General features: G+C 44.2%; 1 protein-coding gene across 1 annotated transcript in view; it reads right to left on the bottom strand.

Annotated features, from left to right (window-relative positions):
• The window catches only part of HMCN1 (hemicentin 1), a 447,479-nt gene that overhangs the window by 78,341 nt on the left and 349,791 nt on the right, over positions 1-19,347 (bottom strand). Inside the window, exons 72-74 of the mRNA XM_062211414.1 lie at positions 8,313-8,509; positions 3,552-3,633; positions 1,487-1,623 (exon numbers count right to left, since the gene is read on the bottom strand). Coding sequence (XP_062067398.1) covers positions 1,487-1,623; positions 3,552-3,633; positions 8,313-8,509 — 416 coding nt within the window. The remainder of the gene's footprint in view (positions 1-1,486; positions 1,624-3,551; positions 3,634-8,312; positions 8,510-19,347) is intronic.

Genomic DNA, 19,347 nt, shown 5'->3' with positions numbered 1-19,347 from the left:
ACTGGAAGTGCAGCTGGGACTCAAACCCAGCACACTGGTACGGGAGGGACCCAGGCGTCCCAAGTGGCAGCTTAACTGCTCGGGCACACAGCTGCCTCCTCAACAGAGGATTTTAATCCAGTTCTACTTCAACCTTACCAAGCCTACAGCTCCCAGCCTAGCAGCACTCCTCTCCCCGTGAGGCTCTGCACAACCAGGGCCCACGACCGGAATCTTTCCTGTCCTTTCTCAGTCCCTGCACTCAGGCATTGCTAGAGGACAGACACCCCCATTACATCCCCAATCCACCTCTCTGGGAGGCTTCCCCAGGCCGCTCCTCGTTCCTCAGTCTGTGATACTGACTTCTCCTGTTTCTGTACAATGCCGTCCCTCCTTCCGAGGTTCAATTTATCTGCAGTATTGTCCACACTCTTCGCTTTACCTTTGTCTTCCCAGACACGGTCATTACAGTGAGCACACGAGAGAGGACTGCAGGGCTCAGGGCCATGCATGCTGTGTGGCAGGTGAGTGGCACTCGGATCCCTGGCTCCGGGCATGCTGGCTGGGCGGTTTGGTGGTGGTATGAGGTGTTAAGAGGACATAACCCGCTTTATAATTAACAGACAGAAACACAGTATGGCACAATGGCTATGCCGACAGAATGGGGAAGAACAAAGGAAAAGTGATAAGGACAAATGCGTAGCCAGTCTTAAAAGGTGACTGAGCCTCCTGGGCTGTGAGGGCGGATGGGCATCCCCTAAGCATGGAAAGCTTTACAGAGCCACTGCCTCTGTCCTCAGGGATTCTAGGCCCAGACACAGACCCCTAAGGGTACCCTTTGGAGTCCCTTTAAGTTTAGACCGAGAAATTCAGTGACAGGTGGCCCTGGAGACTTGGGAGAACAGGTCAGTTCCTTTGAAACTCTGAAAGTTTCTTCTCTCATAAAGAAACAGGTGAGGGCCGGTGCTGTGGTGTAGCAGGTAAAGCTGCTGCCTGTGGTGCCGGCATCCCATATGGGCACCGGTTCAGGACCTGGCTGCTCCACTTATGATCCAGCTCTCTGCTATGGCCTGGGAAAGCAGTAGAAGATGGCCCAAGGCCTTGGGCCCCTGCACCTGTGTGGGAGACCTGGAAGAAGCTCCTAGCTCCTGGCTGTGGAATGGCATGGCTCCAGCCATTGTGGCCATCTGGGGAGTGAACCAACAGATGGAAGACCTCTCTGCCTCTCCTTCTCTCCATGTAACTCTTTCAAATAAATAATCTTAAAAAAAAAAAAGAGAGAGAGACAGGCGAGTGTTCCAAGTCAGACTGAATCCCTGAGCTCCAGGAGACCCACCTGGGGGCCAATTTCCAGAGCGCCATCAATCTGACCTGATCTAAGCACGCCATGCTCACCTGTGCAGAGCCGAGTGGCTCACAGCAAGATGTCTATAAGCAATGGCTTCACAGCTTTTTTTTTTTTTTAATGATTTCAATATGAATCCATGGGGTTTAGGAAGAGATTTACCTGTAGGTGTGCTCCGTTTTTGAGCCATGTGATTATAGGTGGGGGCACCGCGTCCGATTTGCACTCCAGTGTCACTTGTCTGTTCTGTGACACAGTGAAATCCTGAGGCTCGTCTGTTCCGGCAATGTTAGGGGGCACTGGGTATGAAAGCAAACACAGCAAGACCTTCAGTAGCTGCAGCGTGGAAAGGTCTGTATTCTCACAGGTGTTCCACAAATGTCGGTTCTGTTACTCAAAGTCAGAGGCATAAACTTCAAACCATACTCATTTAACCCGTAGTCCAGATAATCATGCAAACAGTGGAATGGGGGCCAGCACGGTGGCACAGCAGGTTAAGCCACCACCTGTAGCGCCAGCATCCCATATGGGTATTGGTTCGAGTCCCAGCTGCTCCACTTCTGATCTAGCTCTCTGCTAATGTCCCGGGAAAGCGGCAGAAGATGGCCCATGTATCTGAGCCCCTGCACTCATGTGGGATACCAGGAAGAAGCTCCTGGCTCCTGGCATTTCTGACCCAGCCCTAACCATTGTGAATATTTGGAGAGTGAACCAGCAGAAGGAAGACATCTCTCTCTCTCTGCCTCTCCCTTTCTGTAACTCTTCCTTTCAAATAAATTAAAAAAAAAATTTAAAAAACAAAAAACAGTGGAGTGGCTCTTATTCAACAGTCTCACATTAAGAAGTGAAATCTGCCCAACAGCTGCCTCACTGCCAGGATTAGCACTATAATCACATTATTACAGCCATTTGACAGGCAGAGACTGAGGTACCAAGAAAGAGTCCCTGGTTCAGTCTCTAAGTTGGTAATCATCTTCCCTGAATATCTGCTTTTAAAACAATCAAAGCAGACAGCTTTCATAGCATACAGAAATCCATATATTCTTCCTGATATACAGAAATAAATATACTTTTCTGTGGATCTTTACAAAACTTGTATGTCAATTACTGGCAGGGCCAATCTGTATATGGGAGTTGGGAGCGGCATGGGGAGGACACTTCCATGCCAGGCAGCTGGCACGACTGCCTGGTCATTTGGAGGATGAGAATGAAACAAAGATCTTCTGCTTAATTTTGTCAAATACTCTTCCCCAGGAAGCGTAATTCCTGTTTCCATGTCCAAACAGAGCTGGACAGAGTCTAACTGGTCCAGCTCGCTTAGGAGGTAACTGGGCAGTAAGTTTCAAAATCCTTAGACGTATGTGTATACAAACATCTGTGTGTGCGTGTTGAATCTGTGTAACTAAGCAATCGTACCTAAAGAAATTTCTCGAAGGAAACAGTCTAACAGTATTGTTTACTTTGGTGCAAACAGAGGAAGAGCTTAAATATCCAAAATTAGGAGATACAATGGGACACTATGCAATCACTAGAAATGTCATAAAATATATTTATTGATATGCATGATAAAAACAAGTTTAAAATCTATGTGCTGTATGGTATTTTTGTAATGAAATACATTAAAAATATCCGTGTGGTGAGATTATGGATTATTTTTATTTTAATATAATTATTTATGAATTTTTTTTGAGAGGCAGAGACAGAGACAAAGGGAGAGAAAGAGGAAGAAACAGAGAGACAGTGAGGCAGAGAGTGTTCCCACTTGTAGGCTTACTCCCTAAGTGCTGGCAATGGCCCGGGTTAGGCCAGGGCAAAAGCTAGAAGACAGGAATGCAATACAAGTCTCCCACGTGGGCGGCAGGATAGCAATTACTCTTCCCAGGATCCACATTAGCAGGAAACTGGAATCAGAAGCCAGAGCCAGGAATCAAATTCAAACCCCACAATGTGGGATAAACGTGTTTTAACTGCTGACTACACACCCACTCCTATATTCTATTTTCAATCAGTGTCAATGAATTATTGGTCCAGGAACAAAACTCAAAAAAAATCCATCAATCTATCCCCAAGGAATACTTGATCAAATCTAAGAATCATATTTGCAAAGCACATATTTCCCGACTTATAAACATATCTTATGATGTGCTCTGAAGTTGCCCCACGGCCTACAATCCTGGCTTCCAGTGAGCTGTGTGTATGAGACCGCAGGACATGCTGCTGAGTTTACCATGCACTCTCACTAGATATTCCTTATCGGCATCTCCTGCGGGACTGGACGCCACACACGTGTATCTTCCTGTGTCCTCCACCTGAAAAACCCAAGCGAGTGAATTGCATAATGTTAGCATGCTGGTTTGGGTGGCGAGAAGAAATGTTCCCTGGAACAAATTTAAGAATCCCCACACAAAGCAAAGGATCTTTAAGGAAACACAGTAATCAAACTGCTTAACGCTTGTGGTTGGCACTTGGACACCAAACGCTGCTGCATCTCTGCCACGTGCAAACCTGTTTCCACGGACCTAGGAGTGCTCACAAGTTTGATGTTTTTAGTGACAGCAGAAAAGGCAGACATATGTTGGACCCAGCCCCATTCGAGATAGACTACATGCTTGATACTTACTGAAAAAACAAACATTCATGGGCTTTTAGACTGAAAGTTTCAACTGCAGTCTTTCTGAATAAAATGAGATGCATTTATGAAACAAACCTCAATAAAATGCCAGGTTATAACATCAAACACAAGACTATCACATCTTGATTCTACCTTTGATACTCATGGCAAACCAAAAAGGATTTCATGTATCCTGGTTATAAAAAGAGTTGGGCTGACAGCATGGTCTACTGTTATTTGTATAAAACCCAAACTCCTTATTTAAAAGTCACACAACCGAGGACTGTGTACATGGAGAACATATCCTGGAAAATAGGTGATTTTACTACTATGGAAAATGTATTTCAGAAAAGTAGAAATTCCTGGTTCTCCTTTAGTTTACTACCTGAACATTCTTAGAGTATTGGGATTTTAAAAATGCTTACATTTAGGGCCGGCACCGCAGCTCAGTAGGCTAATCCTCCGCCTAGTGGCGCCGGCACACCGGGTTCTAGTCCCGGTCGGGGCACCGATCCTGTCCCGGTTGCCCCTCTTCCAGGCCAGCTCTCTGCTGTGGCCAGGGAGTGCAGTGGAGGATGGCCCAAGTCCTTGGGCCCTGCACCCCATGGGAGACCAGGAGAAGCACCTGGCTCCTGCCATCGGAACAGCGCGGTGCGCCGGCCGCAGAGCGCCTACCGCGGCGGCCATTGGAGGATGAACCAATGGCAAAAAGGAAGACCTTTCTCTCTGTCTCCCTCTACTGTCCACTCTGCCTGTCAAAAATTAAAAAAAAAAATGCTTACATTCAAATGGACTTTATAGGAAGGTTATGGAAAACGTTTTGGTAGGCTGAAAACATTCCTCTGGGGAAACACTTAAATATAAATTCTCACATAGTCCTTTGATTAAGAATTCAAAAATCATGATACATTTCCTAGAGGATAATTTCTGAATTTCTCATATCTTTAAAAACTGTAAAATTCACTCTTTTCTACCAATCTGCTTCATTTCCAACTGATACTGTCCTCTTCACCTGCTTTTTTTTTTTTTAAGATTTGTTATTCATTAACTTGACAGGTAGAGTTACAGAGAGAGAGAGAGAGAGAGAGATCTTCCTTCCGTTGGTTCACCCCGCAAATGGCCACTACGGCCGGCGCTGGGGGTCCGATCCAAAGCCAGGAGCCAGGTGCTTCCTCCTGGTCTCCCATGCGGGTGCAGGGGCCCAAGCACTTGGGCCATCCTTCACTGCCCTCCTGGGCCACAGCAGAGAGCTGGACTGAAAGAGGAGCAGCCAGGACTGGAATCCGGCACCCATATGGGATGCTGGTGTGGCAGGCGGAGGATTAGCCAAATAAGCCACGGCGCCGGGCCCCACCTGCTTTTCTTTAGTCAGCCTTGAACCATCATCACCCATGGTTCCCATTAAACTTTGCCTCATCCAGGAAGTTGTTCCCAACCACTCACTATCTTCTGGAGAACCACAGTCATTATTTGTACTGAAAGTTTCTCAGGGCCGGTGGTGTGGCATAGCCGGTAAAGTTGCCACCTGCTGTGCCAGCATCCTATATGGGTGCTGGTTCAAGTCTCAGCTGCTCCACTTCCAATCTAGCTCTCTGCTATGGCCTGGGAGAGCAGCAGAAGATGGCCCAAGTCCTTGGGCCTTTGCACCCATGTGGGAGACCTGGAGGAAGCTCCTGGCTCCTGGCTCCGGATCGGCACAGCTCTGGCCATTGCGGCCAACTGGGGAGTGAACCAGCAGTTTGGGCCATCTTCTGCTTTCTTCCCAGGACATTAGCAGGGAACTAGATTTCAGCAGAGCTACTGGGGACTCGAACCAGTGCTCTGATATGGAATGCTGGTGTCCCAGGCAGCAGCTTAAGCTGCTGCACCACAACACTGGCCCTCTTTGGAATAAGATTTGCAGAGTTGCTGACGAACAACATGGCTCAAACCTATTAGGTCACACAATGGTCCTCTCCTTCCCTTGCAATACATCACTGAAGTAGCACTTGACTGAAGATGTTTTAGGAAACTCCTGTCTCTAATATGCAAGTTGGAGTTTGCAAAGCATCTATTATGTTCTAGGCAAAACTACATGCTGTGGACAAACACACAAAATGAGAAAACTGGGACACAGGAGGTGTTGTAACAGACGTACGTGCAAAGTGCTGTGGAAACAATGAGGAGCACCGCCACTAATACCGATCGCAGCACCTGCCTGTGTTTAATTTTCCACTTCAATACTTTCTTTTAATTAAGCAAATTTTTATTGGAGCTTAAATCGTGGTACAGAAACATGTTGCAAATGGTTGAAGTCCAATACCAATGAAGGGAGCAATTACAGCACCAAAAACTTTCCCTCCTCCGTCACACATGCTAGGATTAGGTTACAGTTCAGTCTGCAGTGTTCATTTTTCTAGGCTTTGTTCCACACAGATTTGTGTGAGTTTTCAACATCAAAATTCTTAAATCTGCTAAGGAGAAAATCAGACTTTACGCCAACAATCATCACTAAATCTACTGGGACACTCTTCAAGAACAAAATCCACACCGAGCAATGGACTTCAAAGCTCAGTACTGTTTGTAATGGTTCTCTATGGTTTCATATCTAACTGTAGCTGATGTGCGGTTTTTATTCCCCCTAGACAAACAGGAAGTTCTTGAAGGTTCAGATACACCTTAAGTAAAATGGATTCTCCACAACAGCTAGAACCTATGGCAGATGTAGTCACCGTTTAAGGCTCTATAGACTCTTTGTCTTGTAAGCTAACTTTCCAATTTGCCTTTCAGACCTACCGTAAAATGGCTTAGCCTGCCTTTCACACTTTCTTTACTATTGCTCATATGTGACTGTAGTCCACTCAACTTCCTGTCTCCAGGCTGTTGCCAATGTCACAGAATTTTTTGCTTCCGTTTTCACTGGTGGAAATTAAATCATTGAAGGGTTTTGATTCAGTAAGTGTTTGGTAGTTCAAGCTGACTCTTCTCTGAGTGACTGCAGGGTGTGAGATGGAGAGAAGAGAGGGAAATGGAAGACACTGCTCCATGTTAGAGATGAACCATGCTGAGACTCACCGGCCAGGCTTCCTGACCAGACCTGGGACTGACCCCCAGTGCCATGGCTGAACCACTGGAGCACTGGGCAGACACACACTTCATCTCCCTGTGCCTGTTTCTGCGTTTGTGGGATGAGGGTAAAGACTTGGCCTCAATCCTCTGCCTGCGGCGCCGGCACACCAGGTTCTAGTCCTGTTTGGGGCGCCGGATCCTGTCCCAGTTGCTCCTCTTCCAGTCCAGCTCTGCTGTGGCCCGGGAGTGCAGTGGAGGATGACCCAAGTGCTAGGGCCCTGAACCTGCATGGGAGACCAGGAAGAAGCACCTGGCTCCTGGCTTCGGATCGGCACAGCGCCGGCCGCCATTTGAGGGGTGAACCAACGGAGGGAAGACCTTTCTCTCTGTCTCTCTCTCTCACTGTCTAACTCTGCCTGTCAAAACAAGAAAAAAAAAAAAAAAGACAGCCTCATGGAGCTGCCCTACAGGCCGTGGGATGAGCACAGCACCAGTATAGGTCTGACTGTGCACCCAGGGCTGAGCACAGCACCAGTGCAGGTCTGACTGTCCACCCAGGGCTGAGCACAGCACCACTGCAGTGCAGGTCTGACTGTGCACCCAGGGCTGAGCACAGCACCAGTGCAGGTCTGACTGTCCACCCAGGGCTGAGCACAGCACCACTGCAGTGCAGGTCTGACTGTGCACCCAGGGCTGAGCACAGCACCAGTGCAGGTCTGACTGTCCACCCAGGGCTGAGCACAGCACCAGTGCAGGTCTGACTGTCCACCCAGGGCTGAGCACAGCACCACTGCAGTGCAGGTCTGACTGTGCACCCAGGGCTGAGCACAGCACCAGTGCAGGTCTGACTGTCCGCCCAGGGCTGAGCACAGCACCAGTGGAGGTCTGACTGTGCACCCAGGGCTGAGCACAGAACCACTGCAGGTCTGACTGTCAGCCCAGGGCTGAGCACAGCACCAGTGCAGGTCTGACTGTCCGCCCAGGGCTGAGCACAGCACCAGTGCAGGTCTGTCCGCCCAGGGCTGAGCACAGCACCAGTGCAGGTCTGACTGTGCACCCAGGGCTGAGCACAGCACCAGTGCAGTGCAGGTCTGTCAGCCCAGGGCTGAGCACAGCACCAGTGCTGGTCTGGCTGTCCACCCAGGGCTGAGCACAGCACCAGTGCAGGTCTGACTGTCCGCCCAGGGCTGAGCACAGCACCAGTGCAGGTCTGACTGTGCACCCAGGGCTGAGCACAGCACCAGTCAGGAGAAAAGCCATGCTCCTCAGCTCTTTCTGAAGACAGCTCATGAGGCTCATCTGTCTCAGAGGACTGCTCAGGAAACTTACCTGAGCACTTGATAGTCGAAGAACTTCACCTCCCTTTAGAGTCTGCACCTGTTCTGTGTGTAGAAGAGGTCGGCCATCTTTCATCCAGGTAATTTTAGGGGCTGGGGTTCCAGAAGCAATGCAGGTAAGTTCAAGTGGGTTATTAACAATTACTGATACCTCTCCAGTTTCTCTGGATCCATTAATGTGCGGTGGCTCTACATAAAAGGAATCAGAAACAAAATAAACCTGCTGTCTTACAAAATATGAATTAGAAAAACTTGAGAACCTATTCAAATTCATGATACAAATTGATTAATGCCAAGAAACCAAAACAAGAATCCCCAGATGTCATTACCATTTCTGATACTTTCAAAAAGAATGGTTCATATAAGAAGAAATCCAAATGGCCAACAGACACATGAAAAAATGTTCAAGATCACTAGCAATCAGAGAAATGCAAATCAAAACCACAATGAGGTTTCACCTCACCCCGGTGAGAATGGCTCACATTCAGAAATCTACCAACAATAGATGCTGGAGAGGATGTGGCGAAAAAGGGACACTAACCCACTGTTGGTGGGAATGCAAACTGGTTAAGCCACTATGGAAGTCAGTCTGGAGATTCCTCAGAAACCTGAACATAACCCTACCATACAACCCAGCCATCCCACTCCTTGGAATTTACCCAAAGGAAATTAATTTGGCTAATAAAAAAGCCATCTGCACATTAATGTTTATTGCAGCTCAATTCACAATAGCTAAGACCTGGAACCAACCCAAATGCCCATCAACAGTAGACTGGATAAAGAAATTATGGGACATGTACTCCTTAGAATACTATAAAGCAGTAAGGAACAATGAAACCCAGTCATTTGCAACAAGATGGAGGAATCTGGAAAATATCATGCTGAGTGAATTAAGCCAGTCCCAAAGAGACAAATATCATTTGTTTTCCCTGATCGGTGACAACTGAGTACCAAAGGGGAAACCTGTTGAAGTGAAATGGACACTATAAGAAACAATGAACTGATCAGCTCTTGTCCTGACTCTAGATGTACAATGTAATACTTTATCCTTTTTAGTATTTGTTGTTGTTTTTGTTGTTGTTGTTCTAGTACTAGTGGTTGAACTCTGTAATTAACACACAATTATTCTTAGGTGTTTAAATTTTAACTGAAAGGTGATCCCTGTTAAATTTAAGAGTGGAAAAAGAGAGGGAGGAGATGTACAATTTGGGACATGCACAATCAGTCTTGCCCCAAATGATGGAGTTAGAAACGTGCCAGGGGATTCCAATACAATCCCATCAAGGTGGCATGTACCAATGCCATCTCACTAGTCCAAGTGATCAATTTCAGTCCACATTCGATGGCTCTGATAGGTCTAAGAATCAAAGGGATCACACAAACAAGACAAGTGTCTGCTAATACTAACTGATAGAATCAAAAAGGGAGAGAAAGATCCAACATGGGAAGTGGGATACACAGCAGACTCATAGAATGGCAGACGTCCTAAACAACACTCTGGCCTCAGAATCAGCCCTTAAGGCATTCGGATCTGGCTGAAGAGCCCATGAGAGTATTGTAGGCATGGAAAGCCAAGATACCATGGAAAAGAAAAAAAGAAGAAGACCTAAAGGAAAGATCTCTGTGAGTGAGATCCCAGTGGAAAGAACGGGGCCATCAAAGAAGGAGGTACCTTTCTCTGAAGGGAGGAGAGAACTTCCACTTTGACTATGACCCTATCAGAGTAAGATCAAAGTCAGCGAACTCTAAAGGCTTCCATAGCCCTGGCAACTCATGACTAGAGCCTAGGGAGATTACTGACACCATGAACAGGAGTGTCAAATTGTTAAGTCAGCAGCAAAAGTCACTGTGTACTTACATTCCATGTGGGATCTGGCCTTAATGTGTTGTCTAATGTGCAGTGATGCTATAACTAGTACTGAAACAGTATTTTTACACTTTGTGTTTCTGCGTGGGTACAAACTGATGAGATCTTTACTAATTATATACTGAATCGATCTTCTGTATATAAAGATAATTGGAAATGAAAAAAAAAAAAACCTGGTGTTAAATTGGAAATGGCATAGAAAATTAATTTTTTAAAAAAATATTATGTAGGATCTCTGTCTTTAATGTGCTGTACACTCTTATTTAATGCTATAACTAGTACTCCAACAGTATTTTTTTTCAATTTGTGTTGCTATATGGGGGCAAACTGTTGAAATCGTTACCTAATATATACTAAACTGATATTCTGTATATAAAGAGAATTGAAAATGAATCATGATGTGATTAGAAGGGGAGAGGGAGCGGGAAAGGGGAGGGTTGTGGGTGGGAGGGAAGTTTTGGGAGGGGGAAGCCATTGTAACCCATAAGCTGTACTTTGGAAATTTATAATCATTAAATAAAAGTTTAATTAAAAAAAAAAGAATGGTTCATATCCACACAAGATCACGAATAAACGGCAGCTCATTACAAGGTAGTATAGAACAGTTGGAACTCAGCTAATTAGAGTCATCTTATTTAACTGTGAAGATTTGAAAATAGTAAAACTAAGCCATCTTATGCCACTTTTTGAGAAGTACTTAAATGTCAGGTTTTTTCGTACTTTTTTTTGGGGGGGTGGAGAATTCCCTCTTTTTCGATTGTTCTGAATAGTTTGAGAAGAATTGGAGTTAGTTCTTCTTTAAATGTCTGGTAGAACTCAGCAGTGAATCCATCTGGTCCTGGGCTTTTCTTTGTTGGGAGGGCCTTTATTACTGTTTCAATTTCTGTCTCAGTTATGGGTCTGTTTAGGTTTTCTATGTCTTCCTGGTTCAATTTAGGTAGGTTGCATGTGTCCAGGAATCTATCCATTTCTGATAGATTTCCCTGTTTGCTGGCATACTACTCTTTATAGTAATTTCTGATGACTCTTTTTATTTCTGTGGTGTCTATTGTTAAATTTCCTTTTTCATCTCTGATTTTATTGATTTAGGTCTTTTCATTTTTTAGTTTGTTGGGCCAATGGTGTGTCAATTTTATTCATTTTTTCAAAAAACCAGCTCTTCGTTTGGCTGATGTTTTGTAATGTTTTTTGGATTCAATCCTGTTGATTTCTTCTCTGATTTTAATTATTTCTCTTCTACTACTAGATTTGAGACTGGTTTGCTGAAGTTTTTCTAGATCCTTGAGATGCGTTGAAAGCTCATTTATTTGGTGCCTTTCCAATTTCTTGATGTAGGCACCTATTGCTATAAACTTTCCTCTCAACATTGCTTTTGCCGTATCCCATAAGTTTCGATATGTTGTGTTGTTATCCTCATTTACTTCCAGAAAGTTTTTGATTTCTCTTTTGATTTCATTCAGGAGCATGTTGTTCAATCTCCATGTGTTTGCATATGCTCTAGGGATTCCTGAGTTGCTAATTTCCAACTTCATTCTGCTGTGGTCTGAGAAGCTGCATGGTATGATTCTAATTCTTTTGAACTTGCTGAGACTTGCTTTATGGCCTAGTGTGTGGTCAATCCTAGAAAGGTTCCATGCACTGCTGAGAAGAATGTAAATTCTTTAAATATAGGATTGAAAGTCTGTAGATATGTTAGATCCATTGGGGCAATAGTGGCGATTAAATCTGCTGTTTCCTTGTTGATCTTCTGTCCGGTTGATCTATTTCTGAGAGTGGAATATTGAAGTCTCCCAGTACTATTGTATTGGAGTCTACATCTCCCTTTAAGTCCCTTAATATATCTTTTAAATAAACCGGTGCTCTGTAATTAGATGCATATACATTGATAATTGTTACATCTTCCTGTTGAATTGATCCCTTAATCATTATATAGTGCCCCTCTTTGTCTGTCTTAACAGTTTTTGTGTTAAAGTTTATTTTGTCTGATATTAAGATGGCTATGCCTGCTCCTTTTAATTTCTGATGGCATGGTATATCTTTTTCCAGCCTTTCACTTTAAGTCTGTATGCATCTTTGTTGGAAAGATGTGTTTCTTATAAGCAGCAAATAGATGGGTTTTGTTCCTTAATCCATTAGCCAGTCTGTGTCTTTTAACTGGAGAGTTGAGGCCATTAACGTTCAATGTGACTATTGATAAGTAGTAACTTTGCCCTGCCATTTTCTCAAAGATATTTTCTAGTATATGCTTTTTACTCCCTGTAGGGTTTCTGATGAGAAGTCTGCTGTGAGTCTAATTGGAGATCCTCTGAGAGTAATCTGACGTTTCTCTCTTGCACATTTTAGAATCTTTTCTTTATGTTTCACTATGGTGAATTTACAACGTGCCATGGTGAGGATCTCTTTTGGTCATGTTTATTTGGGGTTCTATGAGCTTCCTGTACTAGGATGTCTCTGTCCTTCTCCAAACCCGGGAAGTTCTCTGCTAGTATCTCACTAAAAAGGCCTTCCAATCCTTTCTCCCTCTCCATGCCTTCAGGAACTCCTAGAACACGAATGTTGGGTTTTTGAATAGTATCCTGTAGTTTCCCGACAATGTTTTTTAGATTTCTAATTTCTTCTTCTTTTCTTTGGTTTGACTGTATACTCTCCTGTTCTCTGTCCTCTAAGTCCGATATTCTCTCTTCTGCTTCACCCATTCTGTTTTTAAGGCTCTCAAATGTGTTTGTCATTTGATCTATTGAATTCTTCATTTCATTATGATTTCTCCTCACTATCACAGTTTCATGTTCTACTAGTTGCTTCATTTCATTTTGATTCCTCCTTAATATTTCATTTTCATGAGAGAGATTTTCTATCCTGTCCAGTAAGGATTTCTGTAGTTCAAGAATTAGTTTTTGAGAACTTCTTAATGTTCTTATCAATTTTTTGAGATCCGTTTCTTGCATTTCTTCTATCTCATCATATTCATAATCCTGAATTGGGGTGTCTTGTTCATTTGGGAGTGTCATAGTGTCTTCCTTGTTCTTGTTTCCTCGGTTTCTGCATTTGTTGCTTGGCATTGTGGAGATACTCTTTGGTTTCTTCGCTGTAGTGGTTTTTCTCATTATACTATGACTCTAGATTAAGTGGACTGTCTGCTTTTGTTGGATGCTTAGAGGCTTATGATGGGTGTGGCCAGAGAGCTCTGTTTGGTTCTTCAGGGTTAAGGGTGTGCCAAAGGTGACTCAGCCAGGTTGGGAGTGGTAAATCTTCTCTCTCTCTCTCTCTCTCTCTCTCTCTCTCTCTCTCTCTCTCTCCTTTTGTACCCTTTTTACAGACTGTTTCTATAAAGGCAGTGGCAAACAAGATGGAACTTGGTTACATGTAACAGAGTAACATTTGGAGATGATGATTTCTGCACAAAACATACTTGTTCTGTCCAGACAGGAGTAACTTCCTCTTTTGGTACTTATTCTTCTAAAATTCTCTTTGCAAGAGAATGCTAAGGAATTTAAACAGTGGGAAGGAACATTAAGGTTCCTTAGCTCAACAAAGTTTAGCAATCCCTTTAAAATCGACTTTCTTTGCAGTCATGGTTCAAGTTTCTATGAACTTCCATGGTCCAAGCTCCCAGCTCACTATTCAGAAGGCAGCAAAAATAGTTGTTGGACAGCTCCAGGGTTGGCTGTTGTTTTCTCTCTTCATTTTTTTTTCCATCTTCTTTTTTTAAAAACCAGGCACATAGTTTAAACAGTGACACTCATCAGTGGATATGAAGTCAGTAATCTTGGTACCAACAAATATTAGTTTATAGTGGCATTGGGTGTGTCTCCAAAATGAGTATAGCAAAGTTATTTACCTAATGGGATTGTTGTGAAGGTTCAATGAGATAACTTTTTTGTGTGTTTCTGTATTTATTTTAGAAAATTTATCATTACTGTAATCTCTACTATAGCTATTAGCATTATTAAAATCCTTCTACCTACTGATCCTTGTTTTCATTTCTGGAAAAATATATTAAATTGGTTCTCCTTTTTAGATTATAAATAAGAAATCAACATATCTTAACTCTTGCTGTGTATAACCTCTTTTTATACTCCATGCATCTCACATATTGCTGTCAAAATATGTTTTCTTAAGTGCAGTTAAAGAGTGATCTAATATTATTATTTGTGCTTGTGACCCAACATTTACTTTTTCTTAAATTTAATTTTTAAAAAACTTGAGAGGCAGAGAAAGAATGAGCTCCTTTCCTCTGGTTCACTCCCCAAATACTCATAACGGCTGTGACTGGGCTAAGGTCAAAGCTAAAAGCGGGAAACTCAATTCAGGTCTCTCATGTGGATGGCAGGAATCCACCTACCTGAGCCATCACTACTGTCTCCCAGCGTGTGCATTAGCCGGAAGCTGGAGTCAGGAGCTGCAGCTGGGAAGTGAACCCAGGTACTCCCATAGGGGATGCAGGCATCTTAACTGCTAAACACCTGTTCTCCAAGATTTCCTCGTTAAATAATTTTAATAGTTCCACACTGCTTAGTGAATAATAATAATAATAATAAAACCTCTTCATCACGGCTTCCAAGGCCTAATCTGTCTTTATAATATTGTCTACTTAATAAACTTATGAATATACATGCTCTAGACTTCAAATCAGGCCATTTTTCTCCCTCAAGAGCTCCCTCCTATCTTGCTCTTCACAGGCCCATTCCCTAAAGTGAGCTTGATGAAGTACTGTCAAGATTACATTGATGTCCTTAGATTCACCAGCAAAAACCATCAATGCTTACATGATTCTCTCACTATCCAATGTCTGCCCCCTTTCATTTCCATAGCATGGTTTGTGCCACTAAGAAGCAATTATCAGTGATCAATCCTGACTGCAACAGTTCTTTGTCTTACTTACATGTCAATCACTGTGGATGAGAAGATTAGTTAGGTGTACCTTCCAAAAAATTTATAATGATTGGATTTAAAAATGTCACTCTGACCTCAGAATCAGCCCTTAAGGTAGCCTAGTCTGGCTTAAAAGTATTTCACTCATGGAAAGTATTTCACTCATTGAAAGCCAAGACACTGTGGCAAAAAATGTTCTTCATGAAGGATCTCTGTGAGTGAGATCCCAGTGGAGAGAAGGGGCCATCAAAGAAGGATGTACTTTTCTCTGAAGGGAGGAGAGAACTTTCCATTTTGCTTATGGCCTTGGCTAAATACTGAAGGAGTTTGTGGACTCAAAAGGCTTCCATAGCCTCGGCAGCTCATGTCAAGAGCCTCGGATTGTCAGTGACGTCATACATAAGAGTGTTAATTGTTAAATCAACAACAGGAGTCACTGAGCACTAACTCCCTATGCAGGACCTCTGTCCTTAATGAGTTGTATTAACTGAAAATTTGTTCTCAAAGTTTTTGTGTGTGTGTGCATGTGTGTGTGCAAATTGTTGAAATCTTTACTCAGTATAGAGTTGGTCTTCTTTGTACAAAATTAATTGAAAATTAATCTTAACGGAGAATGGGACTGGGAAGGGGAGAGGGAAGAGGACGGATGGGAATGTGGGTGAGAGGGTGGGTATGGTGGGAAGAATCACTATATTCCTAAAGTTGTATTTATGAAATTTGTATTCATTAAATAAAAGGTTCCTTTGAGAAAAAAATAAAAATAAAAATGTCCCGACAGGCTCAGACCCCATCTCAGACTGCGCTGTGTGAAGTGACTGTGACTGATTGCCTCCACATTTTGCCCTTGTGCCCTGGACTCTGAAGACACGAGTTATTCTCACTCTGATGACTACAGAATTTACATTTCTGCCTCGGTCTTTCTTCTGAGCTTCAGTTTCATAAAAGCAATGATGAGATAAACACCTCCAGTCGGACATTTGAAAGTCAGCTCAAAGTCAACATGCATTCACACTGAACCTGTGCTCCCTGTTCCAACACCTGGTTCTTTCCCAGCATTCCCTACTTCTATGTGATGGATCTACCAATCATTTAGTCATGTAGGCCAGAACTAAGAATCAACCTTGATGCATACGTCCACTGTACTATGTGTCCAAGTCCACAGCTGAGTCCTAATACTTTCAATTATTTCTTGAAGGCATTTTAGCCTCTCACCTCCATCACCCCAGCCGGAGCTGCAATACTGTTTACACGAACTAACGCTTCCTTCCTGGTTGGGTAGAAGGTGCCTGTTTCTTTCTTTCTTAACAGATTCCAGTTTGACTGGTGTTATCATTGTGATAAAGAATTGCATTTCCCAGCCTCTTTAGCAGCAGGAAGCTGGAGTGGTTGGTCTTACTAATGAGATTTAAGTGGATATAGTTTTGTGAGGACTGTAAGAAAGTCTCAAGAGGCCAATCTTTGAAGCTAGGCCTTTCCTAAATTTTTTCCCTGCAAATATCTGAGCTGAGTCAAACATACACCTGCATACTTCCAGATAGCTCACTCAGTGAGAGAAAACACATTCTCTGTTTCAGCCGCCACGGCTACATCTGTCTATTAGTCACAGCCAAACACGATCGCTAACAAGGCACTGGTGTTTCAGAATCCACTCTTGGTGCTATTCAAGCAGCTTTCCACGTTGCAGCCAGAGTGGTCTTTTTAAAACTGCATCTCTACCCATATTTTCCCACTTATTAGAACTTCATTTTTTTTCACTGTTACCAAAAACAAACTTCTTCACATGGTCAATGAAGCGCCTTCTGGCATGCACCCTGTCAGGCCCCCTAGCTTTGTCCCATACGAGGCTTTCACTCACACTGGGCTTTTAGATCCACCCACACTCCTGCACCTCCCATCGCATGGACAGAATTAAGCTGAGGACAGCACTGCCCAGATTAGGAAGCTGCCTTCCGAGGGGCAGCAGTGCCCCAAGTGGACAGCTTTTCTGGTGTCATGAAATTTATTCTGTACAGATGCTGAAATGCTGGAGCTTCTCATTTTTCTGCTGAGCCAGTTTTCAACTCTGCTTTTGGAAAATATTATCCATAGAGTGTTTTCAGCTGGGAAGGCTGTCCTTTGTCCATGTCCATGCAAATGTCACTGTTTCTCTCCTTTATCTTCTTCACCCAGAAGTGCACAGGCCTGTGACTCTGCTCCTGAATTCTTGTGACTTCTAGAGGAATATTCTCTTGCCTAGCCACATTCCAGACCAGGCCCTACACACCACGTGTGAGTGCAGCAGTGCCACATTCCAGACCAGGCCCTACACGCCACGTGTGAGTGCAGCAGTGCCACATTCCAGACCAGGCCCTACATGCCACGTGTGAGTGCAGCAGTGCCACATTCCAGACCAGGCCCTACACGCCACATGTGAGTGCAGCAGTGCCACATTCCAGACCAGGCCCTACACGCCACGTGTGAGTGCAGCAGTGCCACATTCCAGACCAGGCCCTACACGCCACGTGTGAGTGCAGCAGTGCCACATTCCAGACCAGGCCCTACACTCCACGTGTGAGTGCAGCAGTGCCACATTCCAGACCAGGCCCTACATGCCACGTGTGAGTGCAGCAGTCTCTTCGCTTTGTCTCCAGAAGGATTTCCTGAAATGGAATGTGTGACACGCTCTGGCTTAAGATCATCCTTGCCTTTTTAGTGAGGATCCAGTTCCCTGAGATTCCTCAAGGTCCTTCACAGATGGGCCTCTGCTCAGATCTATTTCCAGGCCTCTTACTCCTCCTCTCACACACACTGCGGTGACAGCTCCATCACCCCTAGGTAAGAAAGGCTGCAAAGGATTCTAACTCTCCGCTCATCTCTGCAGTCCCTCTGCCAGGGCTGACACACCCTGGAGGAGACCTGATCTGAAGCTGAACAACCCACAAGGTCATGTTAAGTGCATAACCCTCATTGCACTTAAGTGTCATTATAAGGGGGTCTTCAAAAAGTGCACAGAAAATGCCTATTATCAAAAAACTAAATTTCATTTTTTTGCAAACTTACCTTCTAACATCAATTTCCTATAAACTTTCTGAAATGCTCTTGTACTTGTTCAGTATCTATTTGTGTTTTCCTGAGGTGTAGGCACCTGAGTGCCAAGAGCACAACTTTCTTATTCAGTTATGTGTTCAAGGTACCTGCCATGAAGCAAGTCACATAGTAGGTGTTCATAATTGTTTGTTACATGGCGGCTAGAGACAAGCCTGGCACATGATTTCTATCCAATAATTAATAGTTAAACGCGAGCAATAAAAGCACAAGATCGCATTACGTCATTTTGTGAACTCCAGTACAGGCAATGTTCTATAAGTCCGCCTCTCAGACACACATTTCCTCCTGTCTCTTGCCTCTAAGTATCCCAGCGTCCTCCATGACCACCCTTCATTCTCTTCTACACCAGAAGACCTTACTCTGTTTATTCAGGCACCACCCCACCTCCCTCACAGTGGAAACACCCTCAATCCGGCGGACAGGATCTAGTTCAGCTGAATTCAATTAAACAATAAACAGCAGGAGCTTCTGCCAATCAAATGACATGCTAAGCACCGAGAACTCAGCAGTAAGGTGGTGTACACTGCCTGGCCCCTCGAAAAGCTGAACTAGGGATGAGGCAACATTTAAAGTAATGCAAATACTGGGCCAGCACCGCGGCTCACTAGGCTAATCCTCCGCCTAGCAGCGCCGGCACACCGGGTTCTAGTCCCGGTCGGGGCACCGGATTCTGTCCCGGTTGCCCCTCTTCCAGGCCAGCTCTCTGCTGTGGCCCAGGAGTGCAGTGGAGGATGGCCCAAGTGCTTGGGCCCTGCACCCCATGGGAGACCAGGAGAAGCACCTGGCTCCTGCCTTCGGATCAGCGCGGTGCACTGGCCACAGCAGCCATTGGAGGGTGAACCAACAGCAAAAGAAGACCTTTCTCTCTGTCTCTCTCTCACTGTCCACTCTGCCTGTCAAAAAAAAAAAAAGTAATGCAAATAATTAAATTTTAATATGTGCTCCAAGATTACAGGGCACTCTGAAAACACACGCAAGCTCCACTTAACTGGGACTGTTGCTGTTTTCTGTAGGTTGCAGGTTGCATGGCATAGGATCCTGGGTTTCACCTTTGTTATAGTGAAAAAGCAAACAAAACTCCAGAGAAATCTTCATTATTGAAATAGCTCATTTCATTCACAGTCCTGTCTCTTCCAAGGTTAAAATGTCTGACTTCAAGGAAGAGATAAGTTTTCTCTGTAGACTATTTGCATGTACCACT

Source organism: Lepus europaeus, chromosome 14, assembly GCF_033115175.1.
Source record: "Lepus europaeus isolate LE1 chromosome 14, mLepTim1.pri, whole genome shotgun sequence".
Taxonomy (NCBI): domain Eukaryota; kingdom Metazoa; phylum Chordata; class Mammalia; order Lagomorpha; family Leporidae; genus Lepus; species Lepus europaeus.
This window is presented reverse-complemented; position numbering and strand designations above follow the sequence as displayed.